Source organism: Ranitomeya variabilis, chromosome 4, assembly GCF_051348905.1.
Source record: "Ranitomeya variabilis isolate aRanVar5 chromosome 4, aRanVar5.hap1, whole genome shotgun sequence".
NCBI classification, from domain to species: domain Eukaryota; kingdom Metazoa; phylum Chordata; class Amphibia; order Anura; family Dendrobatidae; genus Ranitomeya; species Ranitomeya variabilis.
The window spans coordinates 628,933,717-628,950,507 of record NC_135235.1 but is presented as its reverse complement, the minus strand read 5'-3'; the positions used below and the strand labels follow the sequence as shown (position 1 = coordinate 628,950,507).

Sequence of the window (16,791 nt, the reverse complement as noted above, 5' to 3'; positions counted from 1 at the left end):
TGCCTTCTCAAACGCCCAGTCCCTCAGTCACTTCGTTTCTGCATGGGAGTCCTGGGAAAGATGGTGGCCTCCATGGAGGATGTTCCTTTTGCCCAGTTCCACACCCGCCCCCTCCAACTATTCCTCCTATCCACCTGGAACAGGTCCTTGGACTCCCGGGACCGTCCCGTCCACCTTCCTCTCCAGGTCCGTCAGTCCCAAACCTGGTGGACGCTGTCCTCCTCTCTCCTGAGAGGAAGATCATTTCTTCCCCTTCAGTGGCAGGTCATCACCACCGATTCCAGCCTTCTCGGGTGGGGAGCAGTCTTCCGACAACACACGGCTCAGGGCCGTTGGACCACCCAGGAAGCTCTCCTTCCCATCAACCTTCTGGAGATCAGGGCAGTCTTCCTTGTGTAAACTGTAGGCCTCTATTCACACAGCATGCATATTGTAGCACTGGGCAGCCCGCATATATGTGCGTCAGTAATAGGCTGTAAACCAGATGCTTTGCATTGCCTGTGTGAACAATGCCACATACAGACTATTATCGCTTATCTTTTTTTGTGCACTAATGCCAAACAACCAATACTGGATTGAAAGTGGTTGTTTCATCGGTATTTTTTGCACTTGTGTTGTTGCCATCATTAATCGGGTCCGATGCGCCCTGCTGGTGCATTTGTTTTGAGGCTTCAGCAGGTAACATCTCTGCTTTTCTCTCTGTGATTTTTTTCGTTAATCCGCTGGCAGTCTCTTCTGTCGAATCTTCCTGTCCGCATCCAGTCGGACAACGCCACGGCCGTGGCGTACTTAAACCACCAGTGCGGGACTCGCAGCGGCCAAGTAATGGCAGAAGTGGCAAAGATTGTTCGGTGGGCGGAACGCCACGTTCCGGCCATATCAGCCGTTCATATCCCCGGGGTCGAAAACTGGGCAGCCGACTTTCTCAGTCGCCAGGGCCTAGCAGCGGGCGAGTGGTCTCTCCACCCCACAGTCTTCAATCAAATTTACCTCCGCTGGGGTACGCCAGACGTCGATCTTATGGCGTCTCAGATGAACCACAAGGTCTCTCAGTTTGTCGCCAGGTCCCGGGATCCTCTTGCCGTCGGCCACGATGCCCTGGTAATTCCATGGTCCCAGTTTCAGTTTCCCTACCTGTTCCCACCCCTCCCCTTGATTCCAAAGGTGGTAAAGAAGATCAAGTTGGAAGGGATTCCAGTCATACTGATAGAGCCGGCCTGGCCAAGGCAGCCATGGTACGCCGAGCTCGTAAACATGCTCGCGGACACTCCTTGGAGACTCCCAGATCGGCCAGACCTCCTCTCGCAGGGACCTCTCTACCACCAGAGTTCTCAGTCGCTGAGTTTAATGGCATGGCCATTGAGGCCGCAGTCTTGAAAAACTCTGGTCTCTCTTCCCAGGTCATACAGACCATGATCAGAGCCAGAAAACCGGCTTCTTCCCGTATCTACCACAGGTACTGGAAAGCGTTCTTTCGGTGGTGCGAAACCTATTAAGTTTTTCCTATGTCCTTTTCTCTTCCGGATCTTCTCGGTTTCCTCCAGTCTGGTCTCGATTCGGGCTTATCCCTCAGCACACTCAAGGGACAAGTGTCCGCTCTGTCGATTCTCTTCCAGAGTGACCTTTCCTCCATTCACCAGGTTCGGACTTTTCTACAGGGAGTTGCGCATATCGCCCCTCCTTTCCATCCTCCCTTGGAACCTTGGGACCTTAACCTGGTCCTTGGCGCTCCTCAGGCTGCTCCCTTTGAGCCTCTTCATGACGTGCCCTTTTCCCTTCTCTCTTGGAAGGTCGCCTTCCTCATTGCCATTACATCCATCAGGAGGGTCTCCGAGTTGGCAGCCCTGTCATGTCGTTCCCCTTTCCTGATTCTTCATCAGGATAAGGTCGTTCTTCGACCGGTTCCCGAATTCCTTCCCAAGGTGGTCTCTGCTTTCCACATCAACGAAGACATTGTCCTTCCATCATTTTGCCCTTCTCCGGCTCATCCTTTGGAGAAGTCCCTTCACAAGCTTGATGTGGTCAGGGCCATTCGGGTCTATCTTTCTAGAACCGATCCTTTCCGTCAATCCGATTCTCTCCTTGTGGTTTCTGAGGGTCGTCGCAAGGGCTTTCAAGCCTCTAAATCCACCATTTCGCGCTGGATTCGCTCGGCAATTTCAGGATCGTACCGTGTTCATGGGGCACGTACTCCTCCGGGGGTGTGAGCTCACTCCACCAGAGCTGTCGGAGCTTCTTGGGCTGTTCGCCACCAGGCCTCCGCCTTACAAGTTTGCAAGGCCGCAACCTGGTCGCCTTTGCACACGTTTACGAGGTTCTATCGAGTTCATACCCAAGCCTCGTCCAATGCAGGTCTTGGTAGGAAGGTACTGCAGGCGGCGGTCGCACACCGGCCGACCTGAGACCTTTTCTCATTTCCTTTCTACCCACCCTTTTCCAGGACTGCTTTTGGACATCCCATGGTTGTCCTGTGTCCCCCAATCAAGCGATAAAGAAAAGAGGGATTTTTGGTACTTACCGTAAAATCTCTTTCATGGAGCCTTCATTGGGGGACACAGGACAACCATGGGTGTATGCTGCTGCTAGGAGGCTGACACTATGCAAAAAAGGAAAAGGCGTAGCTCCTCCCTGGCAGTATACACCCACCGACAGGCACCAAGCACCTCAGTTAGTGCAAAAAGCAGTAGGAGAAGAAACAGAACTCATAACAGTAAAAGTACCAACTCAACTAGGGTCTCCAGGCCCCAAACACGGTACCAGAAGAAACCAGTAGGGAGGGTGCTGTGTCCCCCAATGAAGGCTCCAAGAAAGAGATTTTACGGTAAGTACCAAAAATCCCTCTTTTCTTCCAACTGAGCTTTGTGAGGGCTTGTATTTCTTGAGCGCATGGTTTTATTGATACCAATTTGGGGCACATGTGACATTTTGATTGTTTTATTAAACGTGTTTTTTAGAGAGGACTGTGTAATGACTGAAAAATACAATTCTGTGATTTGTGTTTTTTTTTTATTTATAGCATTTACCAGAAGTTATTAATTTTATATTTTGATAGGCTGAACTTTAATGGCCACAGCAATGCCAAATGTTTTAGTTTTTTTTAAGGAAAAAGACTGGTGATTTGAATTTTTATATATTTATTTGGTGATGATCTTATTCCAATTCTGCCTCAGTCTTGTGTTAATATTTTGTATTTTCTGCTCGAACATGTATTAGCGACATTAGTAGCCTAAGCAGTTACAGTCCTTACGAGAAGTGAGAGTGCTTCTTCATATTTGCTCTTATCTCCAGAAATTGTATTCTTACATGGTGTTTTTCATGATTTTCCATCTTCACCCCATCCAGATTCCCATAATATCAGGTGCGCTCAGTGGAGTTCATCTATGTAACAGAATTTTCCTGATTGACCCGTTAAGGATGGGTGATGACAGGGACAAGATGGTGGATAAGATATTAGACCTCGCCCTAGAGATCATCTTCCAGCTTACTGGAGAGGTGAGAGATTCTGATAACGTCACATTACATAATTTTTATCTGTGTGAATAACAGATGGACAGAGCTGGAGAGGTGAGGACTCTGGAAATGTCTGTAGTGAGATTTATTAATGTATCTCTCCATAAACAGGATTACATATTAGTGGAGAAGTCCTCTAATGACCGCTGTCAGGCCCCTGTGTTTGAGAGATGGGGAAGAATCCTAGAACTCAGCCACAAGATGATTGAGCTGATGACTGGAGAGGTGACACTTCTGGGATATTATAGGGACATTATACAATAATGTTATGAAGAGATTGGGGTTATTACTGTATTATTGTTTGTGCCAGGTTTCTATAAGGTGTCAGGATGTCACCGTCTATTTCTCCATGGAGGAGTGGGAGTACTTAGGACGACATAAAGATCTGTACAAGGACGTCATGATGGAGGTTCCCCATTCCCTCACATCACCAGGTAATAGACAGAACTAAATACACACGGCCTAATCTGTATGTAAAGAATGAATTCAGTCGTCCCTGTATGTGTTTCCTCCAGTGCTATCCAGTGAGAAGACATCACCAGAGAGATGTCCCCGTCCTCTTCTTCAACAAGACTGTAAACAAGAAGATCCCAATGTTTCTCAGGATCATCAGGTAGATTGAGAGGTTTCTTAAAATCTTCCCTATCATGTGTAGAAGGCTGTGATGGTCTTGTGTTCAGTCTTGTTTTATCCACCAGTATTATTGCCAATTTATTAGAGATATCACCCATTTCCATAAACGGCAAAATACATGAACCATGGTCACATGGATTGCATAGATAGTGCATGATTATTTCTCAGATAGAGAGACACATGTATAAATAATTCCCCTATGTATACAGATGAACCAATATTGTAACCTATTGGAAAACCAAGACGTGTGGCAAACCAAATAATATTGAAGCTGAGTAATGCATATGCATATGATAAGATAATATCAAAATATACAATATTTACACCAGAGTATGTCACCTCAGCTGGTGGCAGAAGAATATAGAGAATGCTAAAGCAGATCACAGCCACATGTAATTTGTTAAAGAGCAGAATGTCAAGATGAGGAGAAAGCTGCTAATGGAGGCTCGAGGTCCGAACTCATGGTAGAGAAAGGACCGATATACCTGCTGACACCTATACAGAGTGACCCATGGGGACTGTAAGGGTATGTTCACACGATCCTGATTTCAATCCTTTTTTTTCAGGACAAAAACCGCAGCTCTTGGCAGAAAACGCAGGTGCGTTTTTGGTGCGTTTTTGATGCGGTTTTTAGTGCGGTTTTTTATGCAGTTTTCTCTGCAGATTGTCTGTATTTGACACAAATAAAGCTTTAACTGCAGTGGGGGAAAAAAAAAAATGATGTCATTTCCTTGTCCAACCCTTTTCTTCTTCCATCCTCCATTTTGGGACTAAACACCAAAATGAGTGGACGTGTTTTGAATGACAGCGCTCCGCAGAGTGCTGAGCGTAGGCCAGATCACAGCCCGCGGATCCAGCTCTATCCAGCTATTTAAGTCTACGTTCACATTTGCGGTCTGCGCCGCAGCGTCGGGCGCCGCATGCGTCATGCGCCCCTATATTTAACATGGGGGCGCATGGACATGCGTCGCACTTGCGTTTTGCGCCGCATGCGTCACTGCAGCGCACGCATCCGGGCGCAGAGGACGCAGCAAGTTGCATTTTTGCTGCGTCCAAAATCAATCAAAAAAAGGACGCATGCGGCGCACAACGCAAATGTGAACATAGCCTAAGTGCCACGTATCAAAGTGCCACGTATCACGTATTTCAGTGCCACGTATTTCAGTGCCATGTGCCACGTATTTAAGTGACACGTGCCACGTATCAACGTGCCACGTATCACGTATTTCAGTGCCACGTGCCACGTATTTCAGTGCCACGTATTTCAGTGCCACGTGCCACGTATCAAAGTGCCACGTATCACGTATTTCAGTGCCACGTATTTAAGTGACACGTATCACGTATAAGTGCCACGTGTCACGTATTTAATTGCCACGTATTTAAGTGCCACGTATCCCACGAAGATTTTCCATGGAGAACAGACACATCCAGAGATATGTCTGCTCTCCACGGCTGCAGCAACACACTGACAGGAGCCATAGTTCCTGTCGGTGTGTCACTGCGCATGCGCGAGCGAGTTTACCGGCGGTCATTGACCCCGGCACTCTCGCTTAACGGCAGTGCTGCGTGGGAAAGTTCAACGCAGCTGTACTGCTGTTAACCGAGACGCCGGAGTCATTGAACTCCGGGACAGTACGCGATACACTGCTAGGAGCTTCGCTCCTGGCAGTGTATTGCCGGAGAGCAGGGGATCGGCGTGGGACACTCGTTTTATGGATTCTGCGGACAGGGAGTATGAATTTGATTTTTTATTTTGTGATTTTTCCCTGGAGGATCGAGGGCTTCGCCTACAAGTGTGCTGTTGGTGAGTATATACTCTGTGTTATGTGTTGTATGTACTGTACTGTGTGTCATGTATGTGTATTGTGTGTAGGTGTTTTGTGTAACTTTACAACTGTGCTAAGTCGCCGGACACAGGGACAACTCTCCCATCCTAATACCGGATGGGAGTAGTAGTCCCATACGGCGACTTAGCACAATGGTGGCACTAGCGTTGCATGGGGACACGCACACACACACACACACACACACACACACACACACACACACACACACACACACACACACACACACACACATACCAAATCAATCACGATCCCCATGCGACGCTATGCCTCCATGTCTCTCCGCCCAAGCACTTCCGCCCACGCACTTCCGGCCGCTTCCCCGCACTTCCGGCTGCAGCGGTTCTGCACCACAAACAGCAATAAAACCCGCAGATATATTTTTGATCTGCGGGTTTTACTGCGGGTTTGACCTCACAATGGAGGTCTATGGGTGCAGAACCGCTGCTGTTTCGGGCAAAGAAGTGACATGCTCCTTCTTTTTTCCCGCAGCTATTCAGCGCGGCTTTTTTTTTTTTAATTCAGGATCATGTGCACAGCGGTTCCTGTTTTCCATAGGGTACAATGTACTGTACCCTGCATGGAAAAAAGCTGCAGTAAAAAACGCACTGTGTGAACATGGCCTAAGAGTAGAGGGAATGCAGAGAGGATCCCACGCGTATCGCTGTGACACGCACACCTTTGTCAGGGGAATACGGTTTATGAGTCACTCATCAAACATATATACGTTTATGCAAATTAACTAAGTACATACCGTGGTGAATCATGTGGTTGGGATCCATTGGAGCGACAGGAGACGCCGTATACGCCCTATAGGTGTTTGATGTTCATTTCTGGACAATATGCAGTGTGTGCCGTGCAGGAGGAGGAGATGGGTAATTTGTTTCTAAGCATTACCTGTGTGAAGGGGCAGGGCTGTATGCCATGCCAAGACAGCGGTGGTACGCTTGCGCAGTCATGGAGAGACTGAGGCCTCCCCACTCATAGACATCATAGATCCATGCGTGTGCATATCAATAACATCAGCCTGTAGGTGGCCACCATAGATAAATGACAGATATATGACAAGGAGAGTGTGAACGGTATATGACCAGGGGAGGAAGAGTGTGTGTATGTGTGTGCGCTATATACAGTGGATACGGAAAGTATTCAGACCCCTTTACATTTTTCACTTTGTTTCATTGCAGCATTTGGTAAATTCAAAAAAGTTCATTTTTTTTTCTCATTAACCCTTTCATGACCCAGCCTATTTTGACCTTAATGACCTTGCCATTTTTTGCAATTCTGATCAGTGTCCCTTTGAGGTAATAACTCAAGAACGCTCCAACGGATCCTAGCGATTCTGAGTTTGTTTTTTCGTGACATATTGGGATTCATGTTAGTAGTAAATTTAGGTCGATAATTTTTGCGTTTATTTGTAAAAAATTGGAAATTTGGCGAAAATTTTGAAAATTTTGCAATTTTCAAATTTTGAATTTTTATTCTGTTAAACCAGAGAGTTATGTGACACAAAATAGTTAATAAATAAATAACATTAACCACATGTCTACTTTACATCAGCACAATTTTGTAAACAAAATTTTTTTTTTTGGCTAGGAAGTTATAAGGGTTAAAATTTGACCAGCGATTTCTCATTTTTACAACAAAATTTACAAAACCATTTTTTTAGGGACCACCTCACATTTGAGTTTGAGGGGTCTATATGGCTGAAAATACCTAAAAGTGACACCATTCTAAAAATTGCACCCCTCAAGGTGCTCAAAACCACATACAAGAAGTTTATTAACCCTTCAGGTGCTTCACAGCAGCAGAAGCAACATGGAAGGAAAAAATGAACATTTCACTTTTTAGTCACAAAAATGATCTTTTAGCAACAATTTTTTTAATTTCCCAAGGGTAGAAGGAGAAACTGGACCCCTAAAGTTATTGTACAATTTGTCCTGAGTACGCCGATACCCCATATGTGGGGGGGAACCACTGTTTGGGCGCACGACAGGGCTCGGAAGGGAAGGAGCGCCATTTGACTTTTTGAATGAAAAATTGGCTCCAATCTTTAGCGGACACCATGTCGCGTTTGGAGAGCCCCCGTGTGCCTAAACATTGGAGCTCCCCCACAAGTGACCCCATTTTGGAAACTAGACCCCCCCAAGGAACTTATCTAGAAGCATAGTGAGCACTTTAAACCCCCAGGTACTTCACAAATTGATCCGCAAAAATGAAAAAGTACTTTTTTTTCACACAAAATTTCTTTTAGCCTCAATTCTTTCATTTTCACATGGGCAACAGGATAAAATGGATCCTAAAATTTGTTGGGCAATTTCTCCTGAGTACGCCGATACCTCATATGTGGGGGTAAACCACTGTTTGGGTGCACGGCAAGGCTCGGAAGGGGAGGCGTGCCATTTGACTTTTTGAATGGAAAATTAGCTCCAATCGTTAGCGGACACCATGTCGCGTTTGGAGAGCCCCTGTGTGCCTAAACATTGGAGCTCCCCTACAAGTGACCCCATTTTGGAAACTAGACCCCCCAAGGAACTTATCTAGATGCATAGTGAGCACTTATAACCCCAAGGTGCTTCACAGAAGTTTATAACGCAGAGCCGTGAAAATAAAAAATAATTTTTCTTTCCTCAAAAATGATTTTTAGCCCAGAATTTTTTATTTTCCCAAGGGTAATAGGAGAAATTGGACCCCAAATGTAGTTGTCCAGTTTCTCCTGAGTATGCCGATACCCCATATGTGGGGGTAAACCACTGTTTGGGCGCACGGCAGGGCTCGGAAGGGAAGGCACGCCATTTGGCTTTTTGAATGGAAAATTAGCTCCAATCATTAGCGGACACCATGTCGCGTTTGGAGAGCCCCTGTGTGCCTAAACATTGGAGCTCCCGCACAAGTGACCCCATTTTGGAAACTAGACCTCCCAAGGAACTAATCTAGATGTGTGGTGAGCACTTTGAACCCCCAAGTGCTTCACAGAAGTTTATAACGCAGAGCCATGAAAATAAAAAATAATTTTTCTTTTCTCAAAAATGATTTTTTAGCCCACAATTTTTTATTTTCCCAAGGGTAACAGGAGAAATTGGACCCCAAAAGTTGTTGTCCAGTTTCTCCTGAGTATGCTGATACCCCATATGTGGGGGTAAACCACTGTTTTGGCACACATCGGGGTTCCGAAGGGAAGTAGTGACGTTTTGAAATGCAGACTTTGATGGAATGCTCTGCGGGCGTCAGGTTGCGTTTCCAGCGCACCTGATGTGCCTAAACAGTAGGAACTCCCCACAAGTGACTCCACTTTGGAAACTAGACCCCCAAGGGAACTTATCTAGATGTGTGGTGAGCACTTTGAACCCCCAAGTGCTTCACAGAAGTTTATAACGCAGAGCCGTGAAAATAATAAATGTGTTTCCTTTCCTCAAAAATATTTTTTAGCCCAGAATTTTTTATTTTTGCAAGAGTAACAGGAGAAATTGGACCCCAAAAGTTGTTGTCCAGTTTCTCCTGAGTACACTGATACCCCATATGTGGGGGTAAACCACTGTTTGGGCATATGCCGGGGCTCGGAAGGGAAGTAGTGGCATTTGAAATGCAGACTTTGATGGAATGGTCTGCGGGCGTCACGTTGCATTTGCAGAGCCCCTGATATGCCTAAACAGTAGAAACACCCCACAAGTGACCCCATTTTGGAAACTAGACCCCCCAAGGAACTTATCTAGTTGTGTGGTGAGCACTTTCAACCCCCAAGTGCTTCACAGAAGTTTATAACGCAGAGCCGTGAAAATAAAAAATAATTGTTCTTTCCTCAAAAATTATGTTTTAGCAAGTAATTTTTTATTTTTGCAAGGGTAACAGGAGAAATTGGACCCCAACAGTTGTTGCCCAGTTTGTCCTGAGTACGCTGGTACCCCAAATGTGGGGGTAAACCACTGTTTGGGCGCACGTTGGGGCTTGGAAGGGAGGGAGCACCATTTGACTTTTTGAACGCAAGATTGGCTGGAATCAATGGTGGCGCCATGTTGCGTTTGGAGACCCCTGATGTGCCTAAACAGTGGAAACCCCTCAATTCTAACTTCAACACTAACCCCAACACACCCCTAATCCTAATCCCAACTGTAGCCATAACCCTAATCACAACCCTATCCCCAACACACCCCTAACCACAACCCTAACCGCAACACACCCGTAACCCTAATTCCAACCCTAACCCTAATCCCAACCCTAACCACAACTGTAACCCCAACACACCCCTAACCCTATCCGTATGTTATGACCCCAATGGCGAGGGTCTCAGAGGAACGTGGAAGTCTGCAGAATACAAAAATCCAGCTCATAGGGCAGTGGTAGCTGGGTTGACCATATATCTACTCCTAACGCCAACACTAGAAGTAGCCGGGGATCATTCCTACGTTGATTCTAGATGACACGCTCCAGCCGGAGAATCTAGCTACCCCTAGTAGAGGAAAACAAAAGACCTTTCTTGCCTCCAGAGAAGGGGACCCCAAAGCTGGATAGAAGCCCCCCACAAATAATAACGGTGAGGTAAGAGGAAATGACAAACACAGAAATGAACCAGGTTTAGCACAGAGAGGCCCGCTAACTAATAGCAGAATAAAGAAAGGTAACTTATATGGTCAACAAAAACCCTATCAAAATCCACACTGGAAATTCAAGAACCCCCGAACCGTCTAACGGTCCGGGGGGAGAACACCAGCCCCCTAGAGCTTCCAGCAAAGGTCAGGATATATATTTGGAACAAGCTGGACAAAAATACAAAACCAAAACAAAATAGCAAAAAGCGGACTTAGCTGATATAACTGGAACCAGGATCAGTAGACAAGAGCACAGCAGACTAGCTCTGATAACTACGTTGCCAGGCATTGAACTGAAGGTCCAGGGAGCTTAAATAGCAACACCCTTAACTAACGACCCAGGTGCGGATAAAAGGAATGACAGAAAAACCAGAGTCAAAAAACTAGTAACCACTAGAGGGAGCAAAAAGTAAATTCACAACAGTACCCCCCCCTTAGTGAGGGGTCACCGAACCCTCACCACGACCACCAGGGCGATCAGGATGAGCGGCATGAAAGGCACGAACTAAATCGGCCGCATGAACATCAGAGGCGACCACCCAGGAATTATCCTCCTGACCATAGCCCTTCCACTTGACCAGGTACTGAAGCCTCCGCCTGGAGAGGCGAGAATCCAAGATCTTCTCCACCACGTACTCCAACTCGCCCTCAACCAACACCGGAGCAGGAGGCTCAGCAGAAGGAACTATAGGCACAATGTACCGCCGCAACAAGGACCTATGAAATACATTGTGAATAGCAAACGACACAGGAAGATCCAGACGAAAAGATACAGGATTAAGGATTTCCAATATCTTGTAAGGCCCAATAAAACGAGGTTTAAATTTGGGAGAGGAGACCTTCATAGGAACAAAGCGGGAAGAAAGCCATACCAAATCCCCAACGCGTAGTCGGGGACCCACACCGCGGCGGCGGTTGGCAAAGCGCTGAGCCCTCTCCTGTGACAACTTCAAGTTGTCCACCACATGATTCCAGATCCGCTGCAACCTATCCACCACAGAATCCACCCCAGGACAGTCAGAAGGCTCCACATGACCCGAAGAAAAGCGAGGATGGAAACCAGAGTTGCAGAAAAAAGGCGAAACCAAGGTGGCGGAACTAGCCCGATTATTAAGGGCAAACTCAGCCAACGGCAAGAATGTCACCCAATCGTCCTGATCAGCAGAGACAAAACATCTCAAATAAGCCTCCAAAGTCTGATTGGTTCGCTCCGTCTGTCCATTAGTCTGAGGATGGAAAGCAGACGAAAACGACAAATCAATGCCCATCCTACTACAAAAGGATCGCCAGAATCTGGAAACGAACTGGGATCCTCTGTCTGACACAATATTCTCAGGGATGCCGTGCAAACGAACCACGTTCTGGAAAAACACAGGAACCAGATCGGAAGAGGAAGGCAGCTTAGGCAAAGGAACCAAATGGACCATCTTTGAGAAGCGATCACATATCACCCAGATAACGGACATGCCCTGGGATAGCGGAAGATCAGAAATGAAATCCATGGAGATATGTGTCCAAGGTCTCTTCGGGACAGGCAAGGGCAAGAGCAAACCGCTGGCACGAGAACAGCAAGGCTTAGCTCGAGCACAAGTCCCACAGGACTGCACAAATGACCGCACATCCCTTGACAAGGAAGGCCACCAAAAGGACCTGGCCACCAGATCTCTGGTGCCAAAAATTCCCGGGTGACCTGCCAACACCGAGGAATGAACCTCGGAAATGACTCTGCTGGTCCACTTATCCGGGACAAACAGTCTGTCAGGTGGACAAGACTCAGGCCTATCAGCCTGAAATCTCTGCAACACACGTCGCAGATCCGGAGAAATAGCTGACAAGATAACTCCATCTTTAAGAATACCAACAGGATCAGCGACTCCAGGAGCATCAGGCACAAAGCTCCTAGAAAGAGCATCGGCCTTCACATTCTTTGAACCTGGTAAATACGAGACAACAAAATCAAAGCGGGAGAAAAACAATGACCAGCGGGCCTGTCTCGGATTAAGGCGTTTAGCAGACTCGAGATACATCAGATTTTTGTGATCAGTCAAGACCACCACACGATGCTTAGCACCCTCGAGCCAATGACGCCACTCCTCAAATGCCCATTTCATGGCCAACAACTCCCGATTGCCCACATCATAATTTCGCTCGGCAGGCGAAAACTTCCTAGAGAAAAAGGCACAAGGTTTCATAACAGAGCAACCAGGGCCTCTCTGCGACAAAACGGCCCCTGCTCCAATCTCTGAAGCATCCACCTCAACCTGAAAGGGAAGTGAGACATCGGGCTGGCACAAAACAGGCGCCGAAGTAAACCGGCGTTTCAACTCCTGGAAAGCCTCCACGGCAGCAGGAGCCCAGTTAGCTACATCGGAGCCCTTCTTGGTCATATCCGTCAAAGGTTTCACAATGCTAGAAAAATTAGCGATAAAACGACGGTAGAAGTTAGCGAAACCCAAGAACTTCTGTAGACTCTTAACTGACGAGGGCTGAGTCCAATCAAGAATAGCTCGGACCTTGACTGGGTCCATCTCCACAGCAGAAGGGGAAAAAATGAACCCCAAAAAGGGAACCTTCTGTACACCAAAGAGACACTTTGAGCCCTTGACAAACAAAGAATTTTCACGCAAAATTTTAAAGACCAACCTGACCTGCTCCACATGCGAATCCCAATTATCAGAAAAAACCAAAATATCATCCAGATAAACAATCAAAAATTTATCCAGATACTTCCGGAAAATGTCATGCATAAAGGACTGAAAAACTGAAGGCGCATTGGAGAGCCCAAAAGGCATCACCAAGTACTCAAAATGACCTTCGGGCGTATTGAATGCGGTTTTCCATTCATCACCTTGCTTAATGCGCACAAGGTTGTACGCACCACGAAGATCTATCTTGGTGAACCACTTGGCACCTTTAATCCGGGCAAACAAGTCAGACAACAGCGGTAAAGGATACTGAAATTTGACAGTGATCTTATTTAAAAGCCGATAATCAATACAAGGTCTCAAAGATCCGTCCTTTTTTGCCACAAAAAAGAATCCCGCACCAAGAGGGGAAGAAGACGGACGAATATGTCCTTTCTCTAGAGACTCCTTGATATATGAACGCATAGCGGTATGTTCAGGTACCGACAGATTAAACAGTCTTCCCTTAGGAAATTTACTGCCTGGGATCAAATCTATAGCACAGTCACAGTCCCTATGAGGAGGCAGTGCACTGGACTCAGACTCACTGAAGACATCCTGATAATCAGACAAATACTCCGGAACTTCCGAAGGCGTAGAAGAAGCAATAGACACAGGCAGGGAATCCCCATGAATACCACGACAGCCCCAACTTGAGACTGACATAGCCTTCCAGTCCAGGACTGGATTATGGGTCTGTAACCATGGCAGCCCTAAAACAACCAAATCATGCATTTTATGTAAAACCAGGAAACGTATCACCTCGCGGTGTTCAGGAGTCATGCACATGGTAACCTGTGTCCAATACTGCGGTTTATTTGCTGCCAATGGCGTAGCATCAATACCCCTAAGAGGAATAGGATTTTCTAATGGTTCAAGAGTAAAACCACAGTGCTTAGCAAATGACAGATCCATAAGACTCAGGGCAGCACCTGAATCTACAAACGCCATGACAGGAAAAGACGACAGTGAGCAAATCAAAGTTACAGACAGAATAAATTTAGGTTGCAAATTACCAACGGTGACAGGACTAACAACCTTAGCTATACGTTTAGAGCATGCTGAGATAACATGTGTAGAATCACCACAGTAGTAGCACAAGCCATTCCGGCGTCTATGAATTTTCCGCTCATTTCTAGTCAGGATTCTATCACATTGCATTAAATCAGGTGTCTGTTCAGACAACACCATGAGGGAATTTGCGATTTTTCTATCACATTGCACCGAATTAGGTGTCTGTTCAGACAACACCATGAGGGAATTTGCGGTTTTGCGCTCCCGCAACCGCCGGTCAATTTGAATAGCCAGTGCCATAGTATCATTCAGACCTGTGGGAATGGGAAAACCCACCATAACATTCTTAATGGCTTCAGAAAGGCCATTTCTAAAATTAGCGGCCAGTGCACACTCGTTCCAATGTGTCAGCACGGACCATTTCCGAAATTTTTGGCAGTACACTTCAGCCTCGTCCTGCCCCTGAGACATAGCCAGCAAGGCCTTTTCTGCCTGAATCTCAAGATTGGGTTCCTCATAAAGTAAACCGAGCGCCAGAAAAAACGCATTAATATCAGCCAATGCCGGATCTCCTGGCGCCAGCGAAAAAGCCCAATCCTGAGGGTCGCCCCGTAAGAACGAAATAACAATTTTTACTTGCTGAGCAGAGTCTCCAGATGAACAGGGTCTCAGGGACAAAAACAATTTACAATTATTCACAAAATTCCTAAACTTAAACCTGTCTCCGGAAAACAGTTCAGGAATCGGTATTTTAGGTTCTGACCTAGGATTACTGATAACATAGTCTTGTATGCCCTGCACACGAGTAGCCAGCTGGTCCACACTTGTAATCAAGGTCTGGACATTCATGTCTGCAGCAAGCATAGCCACCCTGAGGTAAAGGGGAAGAAAAAAAAAAAAAAAAAACTCAGAATCTTCTTTCTTATAATCCCTCTTCTGCAATGCATTAAACATTTAATACTGGCCTGGCAAACTGTTATGACCCCAATGGCGAGGGTCTCAGAGGAACGTGGAAGTCTGCAGAATACAAAAATCCAGCTCATAGGGCAGTGGTAGCTGGGTTGACCATATATCTACTCCTAACGCCAACACTAGAAGTAGCCGGGGATCATTCCTACGTTGATTCTAGATGACACGCTCCAGCCGGAGAATCTAGCTACCCCTAGTAGAGGAAAACAAAAGACCTTTCTTGCCTCCAGAGAAGGGGACCCCAAAGCTGGATAGAAGCCCCCCACAAATAATAACGGTGAGGTAAGAGGAAATGACAAACACAGAAATGAACCAGGTTTAGCACAGAGAGGCCCGCTAACTAATAGCAGAATAAAGAAAGGTAACTTATATGGTCAACAAAAACCCTATCAAAATCCACACTGGAAATTCAAGAACCCCCGAACCGTCTAACGGTCCGGGGGGAGAACACCAGCCCCCTAGAGCTTCCAGCAAAGGTCAGGATATATATTTGGAACAAGCTGGACAAAAATACAAAACCAAAACAAAATAGCAAAAAGCGGACTTAGCTGATATAACTGGAACCAGGATCAGTAGACAAGAGCACAGCAGACTAGCTCTGATAACTACGTTGCCAGGCATTGAACTGAAGGTCCAGGGAGCTTAAATAGCAACACCCTTAACTAACGACCCAGGTGCGGATAAAAGGAATGACAGAAAAACCAGAGTCAAAAAACTAGTAACCACTAGAGGGAGCAAAAAGTAAATTCACAACACCGTAACCCTAACCACAAGCCTAATCTTAACCCTATTTCCAACCCTAGCCCTATTTCCAACCCTAACTCTAATTCCAACCCTAACCCTAAGGCTATGTGCCCACGTTGCGGATTCGTGTGAGATTTTTCCGCACGATTTTTTAAAAATCTGCAGGTAAAAGGCACTACGTTTTACCTGCAGACTTACAGCAGATTTCCAGTGTTTTTTTGTGCGGATTTCACCTGCGGATTCCTATTGAGGAACAGGTGTAAAACGCTGCGGAATCCGCACAAAGAATTGACATGCTGCGGAAAATACAACGCAGCGTTTCTGCACGGAATTTTCCGCACCATGGGCACAGTGGATTTGGTTTTCCATAGGTGTACATGGTACTGTAAACCTGATGGAAAACTGCTACGAATTCGCAGCGGCGAATTCGCAGCGGCTAATCCGCTGCGGATCCGCGGCCAATCCGCTGCGGATCCGCGGCCAATCCGCTGCGGATCCGCGGCCAATCCGCTGCGGATCCGCGGCCAATCCGCTGCGGATCCGCGGCAATCCGCTGCGGATCCGCAGCCAAATCCGCACTGTGTGCACATGCCATAACCCTAACCCTACCCCTAACCCTAACCCTACCCCTAGTTCTAACCCTAGTTCTAACCCTAACCCTAGTGGAAAACGAAAAAAAAAAAAAAAAATTTCTTTATTTTATTATTGTCCCTATGGGGGTGATAAAGGGGGGGGGGTTTATTTATTATTTTTTTTATTTTGATCGCTGTGATAGAACCTACCACAGTGATCAAAATGTACCTGTAA

General features: G+C 46.5%; 1 protein-coding gene across 1 annotated transcript in view; it reads left to right on the top strand.

Annotated features, from left to right (window-relative positions):
- Window positions 1-2,836: 2,836 nt before the first annotated feature.
- The window catches only part of LOC143767315 (uncharacterized), a 28,394-nt gene continuing 14,439 nt past the window's right edge, over window positions 2,837-16,791 (top strand). The window contains exons 1-4 of the mRNA XM_077255555.1: window positions 2,837-3,492; window positions 3,622-3,735; window positions 3,821-3,944; window positions 4,026-4,123. Coding sequence (XP_077111670.1) covers window positions 3,304-3,492; window positions 3,622-3,735; window positions 3,821-3,944; window positions 4,026-4,123 — 525 coding nt within the window. The 5' untranslated portion in view covers window positions 2,837-3,303. The remainder of the gene's footprint in view (window positions 3,493-3,621; window positions 3,736-3,820; window positions 3,945-4,025; window positions 4,124-16,791) is intronic.